Source organism: Triplophysa dalaica, chromosome 7 (assembly GCF_015846415.1).
Source record: "Triplophysa dalaica isolate WHDGS20190420 chromosome 7, ASM1584641v1, whole genome shotgun sequence".
NCBI lineage: Eukaryota > Metazoa > Chordata > Actinopteri > Cypriniformes > Nemacheilidae > Triplophysa > Triplophysa dalaica.
In genome coordinates this window covers 4981583-4997083 of record NC_079548.1, presented here as the reverse complement: position 1 = coordinate 4997083, position 15501 = coordinate 4981583, and the positions used below count along the sequence as shown (strand labels likewise).

At 35.9% G+C, this 15501-nt stretch overlaps 2 protein-coding genes and 1 long non-coding RNA gene across 3 annotated transcripts; 1 reads left to right on the top strand and 2 right to left on the bottom strand.

Annotated features, from left to right (window-relative positions):
• Positions 1–4067: 4067 nt before the first annotated feature.
• Positions 4068–6023, top strand: syce2 (synaptonemal complex central element protein 2). Its single transcript, XM_056752563.1, has 5 exons — positions 4068–4224; positions 4893–4979; positions 5068–5144; positions 5229–5439; positions 5569–6023. The coding sequence occupies exons 2-5, from the start codon at positions 4896–4898 to the stop codon at positions 5761–5763; spliced, it is 567 nt and encodes a 188-aa protein (XP_056608541.1). The 5' UTR covers positions 4068–4224; positions 4893–4895; the 3' UTR covers positions 5764–6023.
• Positions 6024–8110: 2087 nt separating this feature from the next.
• On the bottom strand, positions 8111–12563 carry LOC130426046 (probable serine/threonine-protein kinase ireA). The gene is made up of 7 exons (XM_056752562.1): positions 12228–12563; positions 11978–12138; positions 11417–11643; positions 10759–10932; positions 9279–9387; positions 8962–9059; positions 8111–8763 (listed from the first exon to the last, which is right to left on the bottom strand). Exons 1-7 carry the CDS (start codon positions 12367–12369, stop codon positions 8667–8669), a joined length of 1008 nt encoding a protein of 335 aa, XP_056608540.1. The 5' UTR covers positions 12370–12563; the 3' UTR covers positions 8111–8666.
• A 2186-nt stretch (positions 12564–14749) lies between these two features.
• On the bottom strand, positions 14750–15491 carry LOC130426048 (uncharacterized). The gene is made up of 3 exons (XR_008907138.1): positions 15390–15491; positions 14887–15115; positions 14750–14811 (listed from the first exon to the last, which is right to left on the bottom strand). It is a non-coding gene; the product is annotated as an uncharacterized LOC130426048 (long non-coding RNA).
• Positions 15492–15501: the final 10 nt, after the last annotated feature.

Here is a 15501-nt window from a genome sequence, read left to right as displayed (position 1 = left end):
TGGTGTTTAATGTTTATTCAGTTGTGATCGTTAAGTTAGTAGTTCAGTCGTTGAATATCCTCACCTGTCCTCATCTGTCTGTATATTCCAGTTTCGTTAAATGCGCGACAGATGTTTACTGTTTGTTATTCTAAGACTCATATTTGTCTTCGTTTTAAAGCTTTTTTGTATTGTGTGAGGGTTCATGAAACGTCCGTGTTGCGCATGCGCGTCTATGCAGTGTGCGCTGTCCGCGGTGCTGAAGTCCACGGGGCTTCGGGCTGAAGGCTACTTTCAGCTGAACTGCATTTCCAAGACCGCCCACTTTCCACTCGATTTAATCCAATGGTCATCATTGGATAGACGTTGATAAACTTCTTGATCCAGCCCCCGATGAGTTGATAATAGCCTTGCTTGTCACGTCTGACGTCCCTTAATTCCAGCTAAGTCGAGGATTCCGCGAAGATGGTGATCCCTCTGAAGAAGACGCGGTTTCCTATTGACATTTGTAACTCCCTGTCACTCGACTAATCTTGATTTTGTATTCGCAGAAACACAAAACTGTGTCAAACGTCACAGTATCCAAACCCGAGGGATATTTTTATTATTGACAAGCAGCCAAAATACATACTTGTTCGTTTAGTTGTCAACTTGTTGCATGCAATTATATATTTTATAAAATACCATTTTTAAGTTTAATTTTCAAGTCTAGTGTAATATAATAAATGGCTCCATCCAAATGTATCTTATCACACATACACTTTAAGGCAAATACCCAAAAGAAAGTTGCAGTTGGCGAATGCACAAAAACATTGTAACAATTACAAGACATTACATAAAACTCTTAGGCTGTTTGTTGGCTACAAGTTACAATAATTTCCCATGGAACTTTCTGTTTAACTTCTATTTAAATCCCTTGGCGTCCCTGGTGCAGACACATTAGTATAAAATGTAACCTTCATGGTACGAATGCATTACTATTAAAAAGTATACGGCAGGTGAAAGGCTGCGGGTATTAATTTGACACACTTTTTGAGACATGCATATGTGTGAGCTTTTAGATCACTAGTTTTATTTAGAATATTATATTATATATTATCTCTGGATAACACGAGGATCAAGTATTCCCCTGAAGCTAAGCAAACTGTTCTCTTGCATAACAGTGTGAGCTTTTGTAGGATTTGTTGATTTCCTAATGGCCTGCTTTAAAATCAACATGGCTCAACAGAAGACTATGAGCCGCCCATGTAAGTGGTTGTGTTCCACTTCACGAAAGACCTATTATCTCCTCATTGTGTTTTCCTGATGGATTCCCTCCAGGCAAGGCAAAGTGGGGGCATTACTAAACCGAGATAATCGCTCTGGGGTCAGTGGGTAGCATGAACAGTGTGTCCTGGTATTATCAAAGGTGGGCATACTGGTCAGATGTCATTATTTGGTGGTTTAAATACCTAGGTAGGTATTTTATCCTAGTAGGTTTTTAAAGCATAGTTTTTCTTAGTCAGGTACAAAGTGAACTGTCACATCCATAACGGTACATATTCCTTAAATGGGCATAACTGTTTTATGTTCTAATTGTTCCCTTTTGTTAGGTATGATTATTGTTTGGCGAATCATCTGCACATTTTAATTAAAAGAAAGTCTCACGCATAACGCATTATTTTTTCTCACTTTTAAATAAAATATCTCGTGCTTAGACTGGTTTAATTTATTGCTTATTAATCCATTCTTTGAGAATTTATATTTAAAGTTTTGACTGAAAATGACAAATCAAAATGCTGGAATTGCCAAAACCCCTTTAAGGAATATGAGAATACATGCGTTTTAAACATGGTTAACAATGAAAAGCCATTTTGACTGAAAAATATATATAATTAAACAGATGATTTCATGACAGCACATCCGAAAGTAGGGTCATACTGTTCCATTATATAAGGGAAATAATGAGAGCTCGTCACACCTCCCTGTATATTTTTTACCATCGGCCTCTCCTATAAAAAAAAAAAAAATCCCCAAAGTTGGGCCATCTTTAATAAGGTAAAAAGATGCTGAGCATTCATACAGTGGGTACGGAAAGTATTCAGACCCCCTTCAATTTTTCACTGTTATATTGCAGGCATTTGCTAAAATCATTAAGTTCATTTTTTTTCCTCAATGTACACACAGCACCCCATATTGACAGAAACACAGAATTGTTGACATTTTTGCAGATTTATTAAAAAAGAAAACTGAAATATCACACGGTCCTAAGTATTCAGACCCTTTGCTCAGTTTTTAGTAGAAGCACCCTTTTGATTTAATACAGCCATGAATCTTTTTGGGAAAGATGCAACAAGTTTTTCACACCTGGATTTGGGGATCCTCTCCAGTTATGTCAGGTTGGATGGTAAACGTTGCTGGACAACCACTTTTAGGTCTCTCCAGAGATGCTCAATTGGGTTTAATTCAGGGTTCTGGCTGGGCCATTCAAGAAGAGTCACGGAGTTGTTGTGAAGCCACTCCTTCGTTATTTTATTTGTGTGCTTAGGGTCATTGTCTTGTTGGAAGGAAAACCTTCGGCCCAGTCTGAGGTCGTGAGCACTCTGGAGAAGGTTTTCGTCCAGGATATCCCTGTACTTGGCCACATTCATCTATCCCTCGATTGCAACCAGACGTCCTGTCCCTGCAGCTGAAAAACATCCCCACAGCATGATGCTGCCACCACCATACCACATGATTCTCATTTACTCTGACATGCACTGTGAACTGTGAGGTCTTATATAGACATGTGTGTGGGTTTCCTAATCAAGTCCAATCAGTATAATCAAACACAGCTGGACTCAAATGAAGGTGTAGAACCATCTCAAGGATGATCAGAAGAAATGGACAGCACTTGAGTTAAATATATGAGTGTCACAGCAAAGGGTCTGAATACGTAGGACCATGATGATATTTCAGTTTTTCTTTTTTAATAAATCTGCAAAAATGTCAACAATTCTGTGTTTTTCTGTCAATATTGGGTGCTGTGTGTACATTAATGAGGAAAAAAAATGAACTTAAATGATTTTAGCAAATGGCTGCAATATAACAAAGAGTGAAAAATTTAAGGCGGTCTGAATACTTTCCGTACCCACTGTATATCTCAGATTTGTGACCCTGCATTTGAAAACCCAGCTGAAGTCCGTTTTTGTGACTTCTGAATCATCAACTTTGAATCATCCTACATAGAGTCAATGTCAAAGATTGAAATCAAACTTGCTCCATATATCATAATGACATTAGGCTATAAATCAGCATGGATTTCTCTCTTAAAATCAGTGGAATTTACATTATGCTTAGCAATGTCCCATCCTCCCATCTCACTGTTTGCTATGTTTGGATTGTAAATTGTAAATGAAATCTAGCACCTGGTTTGATTTTGAACATTTAACCTATTTTTTGCTCTCCATAAATGTGATTTTTGACTTTTTAGTAATTCTATGACAATCTATATCATTAAATGAATAACTAGTTGTCAGTTGTCAAAAAATAAATGTGTTTGTTTTGCTCATGTTCAGGTACTGTATATCCCAGCTGCCTCTGTAACACCGAGGATTAACTGTGACCTCTGACTTTCATTCATCTCATTATTGAAGTCCATTTTGTTCAGAGCTTTTCCAGGCCTCAATGAATTTCCATTCACGGATTACTGCTCAGATACAGAACTGTACTGCACATCATCGGCTCCAGTCTCTCCTAATACCTTTGAATTGCAAACCTAAGAAAAATATGAGGAACATAAGGAAACATCACAGACATCCTAATGGATTTAATGGTTATAATGGAAATTACTTTTAAAAGGAAACTATGATCTGATGGTCTCTACTGGCTTGTTGGTGTGATGAGGTCTCTAGTGGATATATATTAACCAGAAAAAATACCATCAAAACCTATTGGAATAAGATCCTTGATTTTTCTTGTGTATATTCTATGTGCGCGCGCGCGCGCTGCATACAAGCTATTAATATTTCAAAACAACAGGCAACGAACACCAAGCTCTCTAAATCCCAAATGCAATAAAATATTTGTGCTTTAAAACGTCACGTTATATCATTAAAAAATAACGTAACGTAAATTACATGCTTTGAATACCAGGATACATGACAATCACCGCAGTTTACCGAGAAGCGTGCTCACGCGCGGTGCAGGTCACGCGCATCATTCGAGGGATCAGGGAGGGATCTAGTAGATGTGTGAGGAGCCAAATGTGAAATACCTCCAATAAACGTAAGAAAATATCACCAGACACTCGTTATTTATGTATAAACAATTTGAGTCGATGAAAAAATAAGTCAAACACACATTACTCGACAGAAACACTTTACTGAAGCGAGTATGTTAAGTTGAAGAAAAGTCAGTCAGACAAGCTAAGCAACACGCTAATTACTAAACTTGCATCACATACATGCTAACGTGTAACAAAGTGACAAATTAAACAATTACATTGTTTATTGCACTTAAGTTTACGGGGGTTTTATTACAAAACATGGCCCACAAACTAAACTAAATGAAGTCATATTCTTCCACATGTGTCGTCTAGCGTAAACTTGCGAATTACCCTAAATACGATATATTAATACGATTATTAGTTTGGTAATATGTTATTTTTCAAGACTGACATCCCTTAACAAAGTGAACCACGTTTTTGGCAGATTGAGTACCATTTGCATACCTATAGTTTTACTATGAATACTATGGTAAAACTATGGTTACTGTAGAGACATTAACAAAAAATATTTATCATGATTTGACCATAGTTACCGAGGTTGGTTCGTTTTTTTTAATCTTAATTAATGTTCATATATATACATGACAAACACAGTATAAATGTTAGTATAGTGTATACTTATTGTTTGTATAGTTATTGCTTGTATTTATTTTTTATGTTTATTTAGGCCATGGCTCAGCAGCTTTTTGGAAGTTCGGGGTCCATAATATTACATTCAACACCCAAAACCGATCAACACCATGCATCAGCAAAGGTATATAAGATATATAAACAACAATAATGTTTAATAGCAATGTTGAAGTGATGTAGTTTTGCTAATGTTGAACTTCTTGTCCATACAGGTGTCAGATGAGGGGCATACCTCAACAGGTGAAACATCATCATTTGTAAACCTGGATGAGAGTATCGAACAACAGAGGTGAGCCAATAAAGCACAACTTATACTGTATTGTTGTTTGTTCATTGATAAGGATTGTAGTCTTCTTATCCATCTTTCACACAGTGAGGACTCCGGTATCTGTGTTTCAAAATCCTCAACTAAAAGCTCACCGGACCACAGCTCTGTGGAAGATGGTAGCAGCATACTGTCTCCCACAAATTCAAGAATAGAGGATATTGGAAAGCGAGCACAGGATCTTATCGAGAGGATCAATGAACGTCGGGCCATGGACCAACATGTGATGAACAGCTTTGAGGAGGAACTCACGAAAAAGGTACTCGGAGGCTTAGAAATAGGATACAGATGCAATCTAAATCTGGATTGTAATGATCCTGGTAAATATTGCCTGAACAGGTTTTATACTCAATTTCATAGATGTTCTGGCTCCCGTGTTTATATGCAGGTGAGTGAGATGTGTCAGCAGGTGAGGGAGCAGATGTTTGACTATTATGAGCAGCATAGTCAGGGGATACAGGCCATCATCACTGAGCTGTCTGAGGTGCTGGAGAAAAGCAGTCAGCTTAGCATGGAGCTACAGGAAGCCAGTCAAACTCTGAACGCTATTAACAAAAACCTGCAGCACGTCACAGAGCGGTAGATATTCAGCATAACACGACAGTGCTCTTTAAACGGCAATGATTTAATGAGTAAACAGTTAAAATGTTTTCTTTACATTTATTCTAATATGATTGATATGTTATTATACAGTTCATAGAGACAGAGAGGTTTGTTCACATGCTTTTATAGGTTAACAGGTTGAAAACTGAATTGCAAAATTGTTCCGAATTAGAGACAGAAATAATTTTATTAGCGTAATTTACATTAATGTTTGTATGTATAAAATATATTTGTTTCCAATTTTGTTGCATTACATTTTTTTAGTTGGCTTGGGTTACAACAGGAACTCATCTCATTTATTTGGTTTTGCCAATTCTCTTTATGGATCTTACAACATTGTAATTTTTTTTTAAAACAGCCTACCACTGAATATAGTTTAGATGATTTTTTTCTATTCAAAGCAATCCAAAAATGTAAAAAACACACGCTCTCACAAATAGAATTAGATCTCGGTAATCCTGCACATAACTTCACAAAACCTACATTTAAAACCAACTGAAGCAAAACTGTTTACTTCATGGTTACAAGCTCTTTGATGGTCGTGGGCAAATCTAGGCCTCCGTCTTGGGGTGGTCAGACTCTTTAAGCCATGTTCGAATTAAGCAACGTATTCCCCCGTCATCATATCTGGCACACAACAAACATACACTTTCAGACACAGGTGAGATTGCAATCCTAGATCAGGTAGATCAGGGCAAGTGTGAACCTGTGTCATCTATTATAGTATGATATCATAGCTTGTTTAGATTTTTAAACATTTTAAACCAGTTTTACCAATGTATGAACAAAATCACAACTTATCTTGTGTCTGTTTGAATGAATTCAGGGCAACAGCACCACCATGTGGGCATAGATTGTAAATGACAGTGTAGACTTTATACTTTATCAGTTTTATACAAAGCACTATATTTATGTACAAATGCCTCTCAATTAATTGCAAATTTATTTCGAGCTTTATTAAGCTTTACTAATAACTTTAAAAAAGTGTGAGATAAGCTTTATTAAGATTAACAAAAAGATGTGTTCGACTTCATGATGCACTGCGCAGATAAACAGGACTGTCACGAGACCCACTTTGGCCGCTGGGCCATTACAGTCCTGGCATAAGCCCATTATGAACACAGACAAGTGAATAGTGTAACTGTGGTTTTCTTAACTAATTTCGATTCCAAAAGCACGACTTTTGCAGGCAAATACTATACTACGTGATCATCTATTGAAATGAGATTTCCATAAAGATTTCCGCTTGACCTGAAGTGATAAGTTGTTCCATTATGATTGTTTACATTGTGTACATTTAGCCTTTAATGGAATCGCACACAAATAATTATACATATATATTTTAAATATATTTATTATAATTGTATTAAACGGTATATGGAATGTAGGCTGATATCTAGCAACAAATGATGTTACATTTGGCATAATGGAATTACACAATTCTGTAGATGAACATTATTTTCCCTTTAAAATGTTTTAATCCTGCAGCAAGCAGAAACAATGTAACAGGGCATTTCATTAAGTACTTCAACATTTTTGGACATAATGCCAAGTTTATGCTTTTTTCGATCGACATCAGCACAAAAAAGGGACTGTAAATTGTTTCAGTTTCTGTAAATCAGAATCAATCTATTTCTGTTGGTCCTGCTCCTCCTCCAACTTTTTTGTAAGCTGCTTCTTTGGCTTGCTTCTCCCTTTCAGCAGCCTTGTTTCTCCTGAATCATCAAATGTTGAATAATTCTGAAAGAATGTTTACACTTGGTGATGGCTTTCGTCGCTGTTGTTGATAACATGGTAACTGCCTATACACACTGCTGGTCAACAAAAGCTTTAAGCTCTACTGTATCCTCTCTTAAATAGTCATAAGGCCTACTTTTGGCCTCTGCAGTAGATCAACTCCCCTTATGACCAGAATTATGGTGTATTTGATGGCATCATTGCCCATTTTATCTTAAAAAGTGATCCTTTTTTGAAAAGTATACAATGACAAGTCATATACATTTTGCCAACCGTTTTTACTCATATTGTAATAACTGTTATTGTAATTTTACTTTGGTTCCTCTAAAATGACAAATGACTTGAAACTGGACTGCAGAGCTCTATATGCTCTTTATTTTCTAGTGCACTTCATTAGGTGTTTTGATCTTTCATTGTCATTCCCCGTAACGTATTTATGTATAACCTGGAGAGCACAGGTAAGCATAATAAAAACTCAATATAACATTAAACAACAGTTATATAAATAATAATAATCTTGAATATATAATAAATAAAACTATTAAAAATCAAATGTATACAAGTATATAAAGACTCAGGAAAATAAGTCAAACAGTTCAGATGTTTATTGACCAGCAACGATGGTAAACAATAGTTTAGAATTAATGCAGGGTATATGCAGGAATCATGGAGGTAAATTTGTTACTTTTTAAGACATTTTTTAAGACTCTTTCCATACATTTTAAGACCTCCTGGCCACTTTTTTGTTTTAATTGGTTACATTGGCGACATTTTACCTTGCATTAAGTAAGTACTGATTGCAAGATAGCACGACTAAACAGTCTTAGTTTGTGATAACTCCTTATTAATGCAACAAAATGTGGAAAGGTGGGAAAGAAGCACGAGAGAATTAATTGAGTGACTAACCTACATTGTAAAAAAATCCTGTAAAAAGAGGATAAAGTACTGGCAGAAATTACCAGTAGGCTACATTTTCCTTTATTGTACGGATATTTCCGTTAATGCTAAAATGCAAAGAACAGGTTTGTGCTCTCGTGGAGACCGGTCTTGTGAGGCAGCCTCGGAAGAATGAACTCGCCCGGTGACTTAAATGTCTCAGATCCAAAAATGTTGTGCTTTCAAAAAAGAAATGAAGACTATGCAGCTTCAGTAATCCCATTTCAGGTCTCTAGCCAGCCCGTGTAAACTTATAAAGAAATCTGGGTAGTGATTGAGCAATTTATTCTCTTCAAATCGAGCTTTGCTGTTGGAATAACAAACAAAAGTGTGAGATTTAATTTAACTGCAACAATAAAGAAGTATAGATCAAGCAGAGATTAATTCCTCCAAATCTGTATGTTGTAATTATGTGAGGTTTTGTATAAGACAAACGCCATTTCTTAGGATGAGCTTCAAATAACTTCTAGGATCTAAATTCAGAGACCAACTTCACATCACTTACTCATGCACCAGTTTGTTACGCATAAAACGAAACAGGCCAAGTATGTCCTCTGGTGCCTTTGGGTCGATGTCTCTGTGTACTGTCCATATCTGCGAAAGCTGCAAATACATGCATTTTTCAGTAACTCCAGATGTTCACGTTCAGTGTTAAAAAACAAGAGGTATTTACAAACTTTATCATTGATGATGGCAAATGTTATCTTACATTTTATTTAATAACAATATACCTTTTACATACAATGATTTGAACAGGGAGAGGAAAACTAATCTCTTGTGTTTTGCCAAGTTTTTCTATTGCTGTTTGATGCTTTTACTTACGTCAGTTTTCCAAGCAGAAAAGGTTTTCTCCACACTGTATTTCTTTGCTGTGTCACACAAGGTCCTAAGTTTTGCTACATCGTCACCCACTGCTTTACGAATATCCTGGCTGAAAAAAGTGCAAGTCGCTTTGGTTAAGGGTGCAGTTTTTGATTTACAGCGGCCACTAGTGTTGCATTATACATTTGCAACGAAAACACGACGGTGGCCACCATAGTACAAAAAGATGTCGTTCTAATGTTGACGCAGGGAAGATATCATGCTGGTATTTGAAAGACTATAGAAAGAGCAATGTCTTATTTATTACATAAAATAAAAGGTCTGTGGATTTTAAGTATAAAAAGAAGGATAAAAGTCAGGCAGCAGCTAGGAGCTGCGCTAATATTAATACTTTCCATTAGAGACACGTTAGGACCCGTGTAGATATCTATGAAGATTATTTCCAGCAGAGAGTCGTTGGAGAGAAACTCATCTTAAAATCACCCCCGAGGAGGTTGCTTTGATTCGGATAAGTATGTGAGTAACATTGGTTTTTCTGTTTGTTAGAACCAAGATAAGTTGTTGTTTTTGTTGTAATATTAGCTGTTTGACGGAGCAGTTTTGAGCGTCATTGTTTATCTGGCAACACTTTAATATTCTACTCATCCAGATACAGAGAGAGCGAGAGCGCATTGGAACTAAAACTGTAGAGAGAGCCCGTTTAACTCTCTTACTCAATGATGAATAAAACTTACATTAAATCCGCGGGTCACATGCGTTCTAAATCGTAGAGTACGATCCGTATGGATCGCGGATAATAAGAGATCGAAACGCGCGTTTTAGAGTTTTTTTGTCCGTTTAGGGCTGCAGTACAAAACATGGCGGCGAATTCAATTTATGTAGGGCCGCTCTGTGTGTAGATATAAACATCTTATTCCAAGGTATGAGAAACATAACGGTTCATTACGTTAGGTCTTATACACCTCTGAAGAAATAGCTTTGTATATTATATTGCATTTCTGTCAATAGATTCTCCTTAAAACCCAATATTGTTCCTTTAAGGATCTGCTAAAATAAATAAAGGTTGTGAAAATAAATGTTAATCTAACTCTCAATCTACATTAATAAAACCAAAGACATACACTCTAAAAAAGAAAGGTGCTTCAGGATGCCATAGAAGAACCGTTTTGTCTAAATGGTTCCATTAAGAGCCTTCAACATTTAAAGAACCTTTCTGTTTTACACAAGGTTCTTTGTGGCGAAAAAAAGTTCTTTACATTATGAAAATGTAAGAAAGAGATGGTTCTTAAAGAACATTTGACTGAACGGTTCTTTGTGGAACCAAAAATTGTTATTCTATGGCATTACTGTGAAGAACCTTTTAAGCACCTTTATTTTTAAGAGTGTACATGGTACATGTAATGCACTTATAATCACCATTTTTCTTTGATATTAGATATACTTTGATAACTCAGGATTCAATTCACTGTTTTTAAGTTACCTTTTATTTTTCGGAATTTCTAAATGCTTAATTTGCTCTTCGAGGGTCAATGGTGCTGTTGGGTTTCCTCGTTCACCGTTCTCCATCTGCTTGTAGAAGTTGTATATTTGTTCTATAGCCACATAGTGTTGTACTTCCTCTCTGTCTCCAAGTTTCCTAAGAACGCCATCTTTCCTGAAGAAAATAAAAATTTGCAGAGAAGAGTATATGTAAGTGAACAATATTTTGAGTTTGTGGCAATATTATTGCAAGTCTTCTAATGACATATGTAAATTGAGATCAATTTCAGTCTGCTTGGATAAGTTATTGTATGAATTCAAGCAAATGATGAAAGAAACGTTCCTTTAAGTTCTTAGACTTACAGCTGGATACAGATGCTAAGATGATACACAGAAGTCAAGATCCAAGCACTAGGAAATGAAAAGCTTTTCGAGTAAGAAAGCATGAAGAACAGAACAGGTAGAAACAGAGGAAACAAGAATGTGAGCAAGAAAACGTTAAGAAATGCACAGTTTGCAACTGAAGATCGAGCAGAAGATGCATCACAAAATTATCAAGGTGGCAAACATCACCACTTCATGAACAGGATAACAATTTATTCCTCAGGATATATTTTCTCGAAGATTCTAATCGATTGAAGACATGAAATATCATTTACCTGTTGTCATCCCAGAAGTAAGGATGCTGTAGGGCCTCTTCAATGGTGGGTCTCTGTGCCGGGTCTATGTTGATCATTCCCTTTATGAGATCTTGTGCTACTATATCAGAGACATCATCAAGAGAGTAATTCCCTTCTCTAATGTTCGTCTCTCGATCCTTAGAGTTATTTACATCAAAAGGATGATTCCCACCAGAAAGGATGTAGTACACCAACATGCCAGCAACCTAGAATAAATGACAACCCGTGAAGCACAAATGATGTGACAGTGAGAATAGTACGGAAAAGAGTTAAATGAGTCCTGAGATATTCAAATAAGATGATCCCCTCGTGAACATTGATGGTAGTTGTACTTTAATTTATAGACCAAGGACAAACACCTTCTATTACTATAAGTTGACATTCTTGTTTTCTCATTATTTTAGTACTTTTAGATGTGTTATTCTAAAGATAAACATTTTCATTTTTGAAACGATCCACAGATCCAGAAGCACTTCTTGGACTTCAGATTGAACCCTTGAGTGTTTATATGACAGCAATTGATTCAATTTATTTACAAACCTGAACGTCTGAGCTCATTTTGTATCTACTTTTTCCAGAAGGAACCAGCGTCTCCACGGCCTCCCAGCCTCTGGTACCAGCCCTCGCGGTATACACATCACTGCCCTCCTCCAGTTTGCGACTTAAACCAAAATCAGCTAGCCTTGCATTATTTCCTGAATCTGTCGAGAACAGTTTTGATATTACTTTATAATATCAAAAAAGGTAAAAATATTAAATACTAAAGGACCATACAAACTACTTTTCATACCTATCAAAACATTTTTAGGTTTTATATCCCGATGTATCACTTCATAACGATGAAGATATCCAAGGCCAAGAAGCACGTCCTTTACCATTTTCTTCATAGCAGTGTCTTTGTTTTCATGTTCTTGATTATTGAGGTCTTTCATGTGGCTCTCTAAATTACATTCACAAAGCTGTAGCGCAAGGTAATAAAAATTATCATCTTCTGCAAAATCCACATATCTGACTATGTTCTTGCTCTCAAGATTTAAATCTTGTAAATGCTTCAGTTCATTTTCAAAGTCCTTGTTGTTCAGTGGATTTTTTATTATTTGTTTAATAGCAACCTCAGTACCATCTTCTTTCAGGCCAAGATAGACATGTGTTCCACTGCTTCCTGTGGAAATATAGTATTTCTTTTTCTAGAAAAGTAGATAGTGCGGACTTTTTGTTTTGAGTTGTCATTACGTAACTCTTCAATTGTACTTCTGTGCTTTATAGAGGACGGGTTCCACCTGATGAGAACACCCTCAGGTTTGCCTGTGTTATCTTGTGTTCCTTCTTGAGATTGTAGAACTCCAGAAGAGGTCTGCGAGGAGGATCTAAAATACCACACCAACAGAAAGGATTTCAGAAATTGTGTTCAAAAGTATATCAATTCATATTTTACTATTTTCCACTCTTACTTTCAAGGTCTAGAACGAGGTAATGTTCATTTAATTTTAGTACTTCATAAAAGTAAAAATTTTCTTCAGGTCCAAGAGATTGTACAACCTCTAAAAGCTCTCTCATTTTCTCTTCACTAGTATCTTTGGCTTTGATTTTCGAATACTTCTGCCGGGGAAGCATTTGTTTCTCTAACAGCTTATCAGCAATGGGCATCACAGCTTTAACTCGATCGACCAGAGCTGCAAAGTGGACGTCTACAAAATCTGAAAGAGATAAAAACTACTTAAGAAATCTTTCTAAACCTTTTTTTCACAGTTAGCTTTAAAAACGTTCTATACAGAACATGTGTAACAACATGAGTCAATAAATAACATGTTGTGGTTATTGGGAAATATAAAACTCACTGTGATGAGCCATTGCTGTTCAGTTCTGTAAAACAAAATCTCAAGATGATCTACTTGCATTTACTCGATCAAAAATAACAACAAACAGCTTCATCGCCAACTAAAGCACTAACATATCATCAGCATAAATTAAACCACAGAAAAGATTAAGGGATTTCAATAGTCCGTAGTACAAGAGCTTGGGCAAGTATGACAAATTATTATCACATTTCTTTAATATACATTTATCAGGAAAGGCTGTTTAACGACATGCTTCCATTGTTTCAACTTAAATTGTGTTCAATGAACTACCCAGCAAACACAAAACATTTTTGCAACTTTTAACAATGTTGCATTTTGGTAACAATTAGGTAATGTTGCAGTACAACGTTTTAAAAACCACACCCTATATTTAATAAAATATGCAACTAAAAATGTTTTTAAAACTTAAAAAAATACCTAAAAGCTATATGTTTTTAAAAAAAGTTTGAAACATAATTAAATATCGTGTGTTTACAGCGAAGACAAAACCAGAACAAACGGTAACTTTTGTGACACGTTTTATTTAGGTGTTAAAATAATGTAATCTCCACGTTGCAATAAGACGTTCAAAAGGCGTTGTGATTGTACCAAAAATAACCAGGCTAAATGCAATGTAAATACTTGTATTTCCACATTTACATTTAGGCATTTGACAGACGCTTTCGACTTACATTGCTTTATCCTATACATTTTACATAGGTATTTGCAATCCCTTGGATTGAACCAACAACCTTGCGTTACTGACGCAATGCTCTTACCACTGAGCTACAGGAAAGCTAGCTCGGAGCATGCTACTGTTTGTGTTACAATGTGTATGTTTCTGTCTGTCTGTATGTAAAACTGCAAATTTACATGGTATAGGGCATAGATGTATTATAACTAAATTTGTGGTCAAATCAATGAACATGAAACATTAACTCAAACTAAACTTGTTATTTTAACTTATTTCCTTACTAGTTTACTTCTAATTTGTTTTTCTTATTGTTTTTGTACAGAGATAAAATCTTGGTTTTGGTTTATAAGTTTAGAAGCCCTTAAGTACTTGGCATTATGTGAAACAAATTGTTATTATACGGTCGAATGGTGGTCGAATCTGATTGGCTGAAACTAGGCTACTGCTTTACAATGAATGAGATCTAAATCTCAACACTGCGCAAACTTAAATACTGGAAAATGGCCACCGTCTTCATTCCTTTTTATCCAGTTTGATGACTGAAGTATTACCAGACGTCATGCAGTTTAGTTATGAACACGTTTACTCAGCATCAGTTCACAAACAGCATACATTACATACATCATTTCCGCATACCTGTGCACACGTATTACAACAGTGACCCTATATATTTTTTGACAGGTACAGTGAAGTGTATATTTGCACAGATATAGCACTTGATAATATACAAACTTTTGCTTAATTAACTAACGTTACCCTGAAAAGTAAGAGTAAAACCTACTTGAAGTATTGGGTCCAACGTCGCAAAGACAGAAGAGGAAGCGAATCCAACTAACTTATTCCTGGATAAAAGGCAAAATATATCACATCCATACCATCTGTAGTTTATATGAAACGTCAAAAGTAATTAAATTAACCTTAGATCGGTGGTCCCCAACTATGGACCTCGATATTCACTTTGCTGCAGATATTAGCCTCTTGAGTATACTTTTTGAGCGGAAGATGGAGAAGAACCGCGGAAAAAGTGTTGCGCAAGACTGATCGACACGATGACATCAAAGTCACGCGAGAATCATTTGATAGCAGACTGCACCGTTTGTATTTGAAACGCTCTCGCGGTACCAATTTGGTACTGCGCAGCGCCGCCTGCAATGAAGTCGAACACACCCAGCCGCACAGGCACGCCAAGTGACCTGTGAGTTTTTTTTTATTGCTTTAAACAAAATACATAGTACAAATACAATAACATAGTACAAAAAATAATATTTTTTTAGTATATTATATAACATTCACGATATAAATGTTCATCGTAAATTTCTTTTAACATCGAACGTGACCTGTGAGTTAAAATTTACAGATATGCTTTACAAAATAATAAACAACACAGTCAGTTGCAGTAAAACAAAATAAATAAATCGACCTCAAAGGACAATTTTGAGTAATGTCCAAGAAGAATCGTTTTTTTTCATATCAGTTATATGCTGCAAAAAATACTCCTTGTGCTACCGCGTCATACTATAACGGCTATTTTC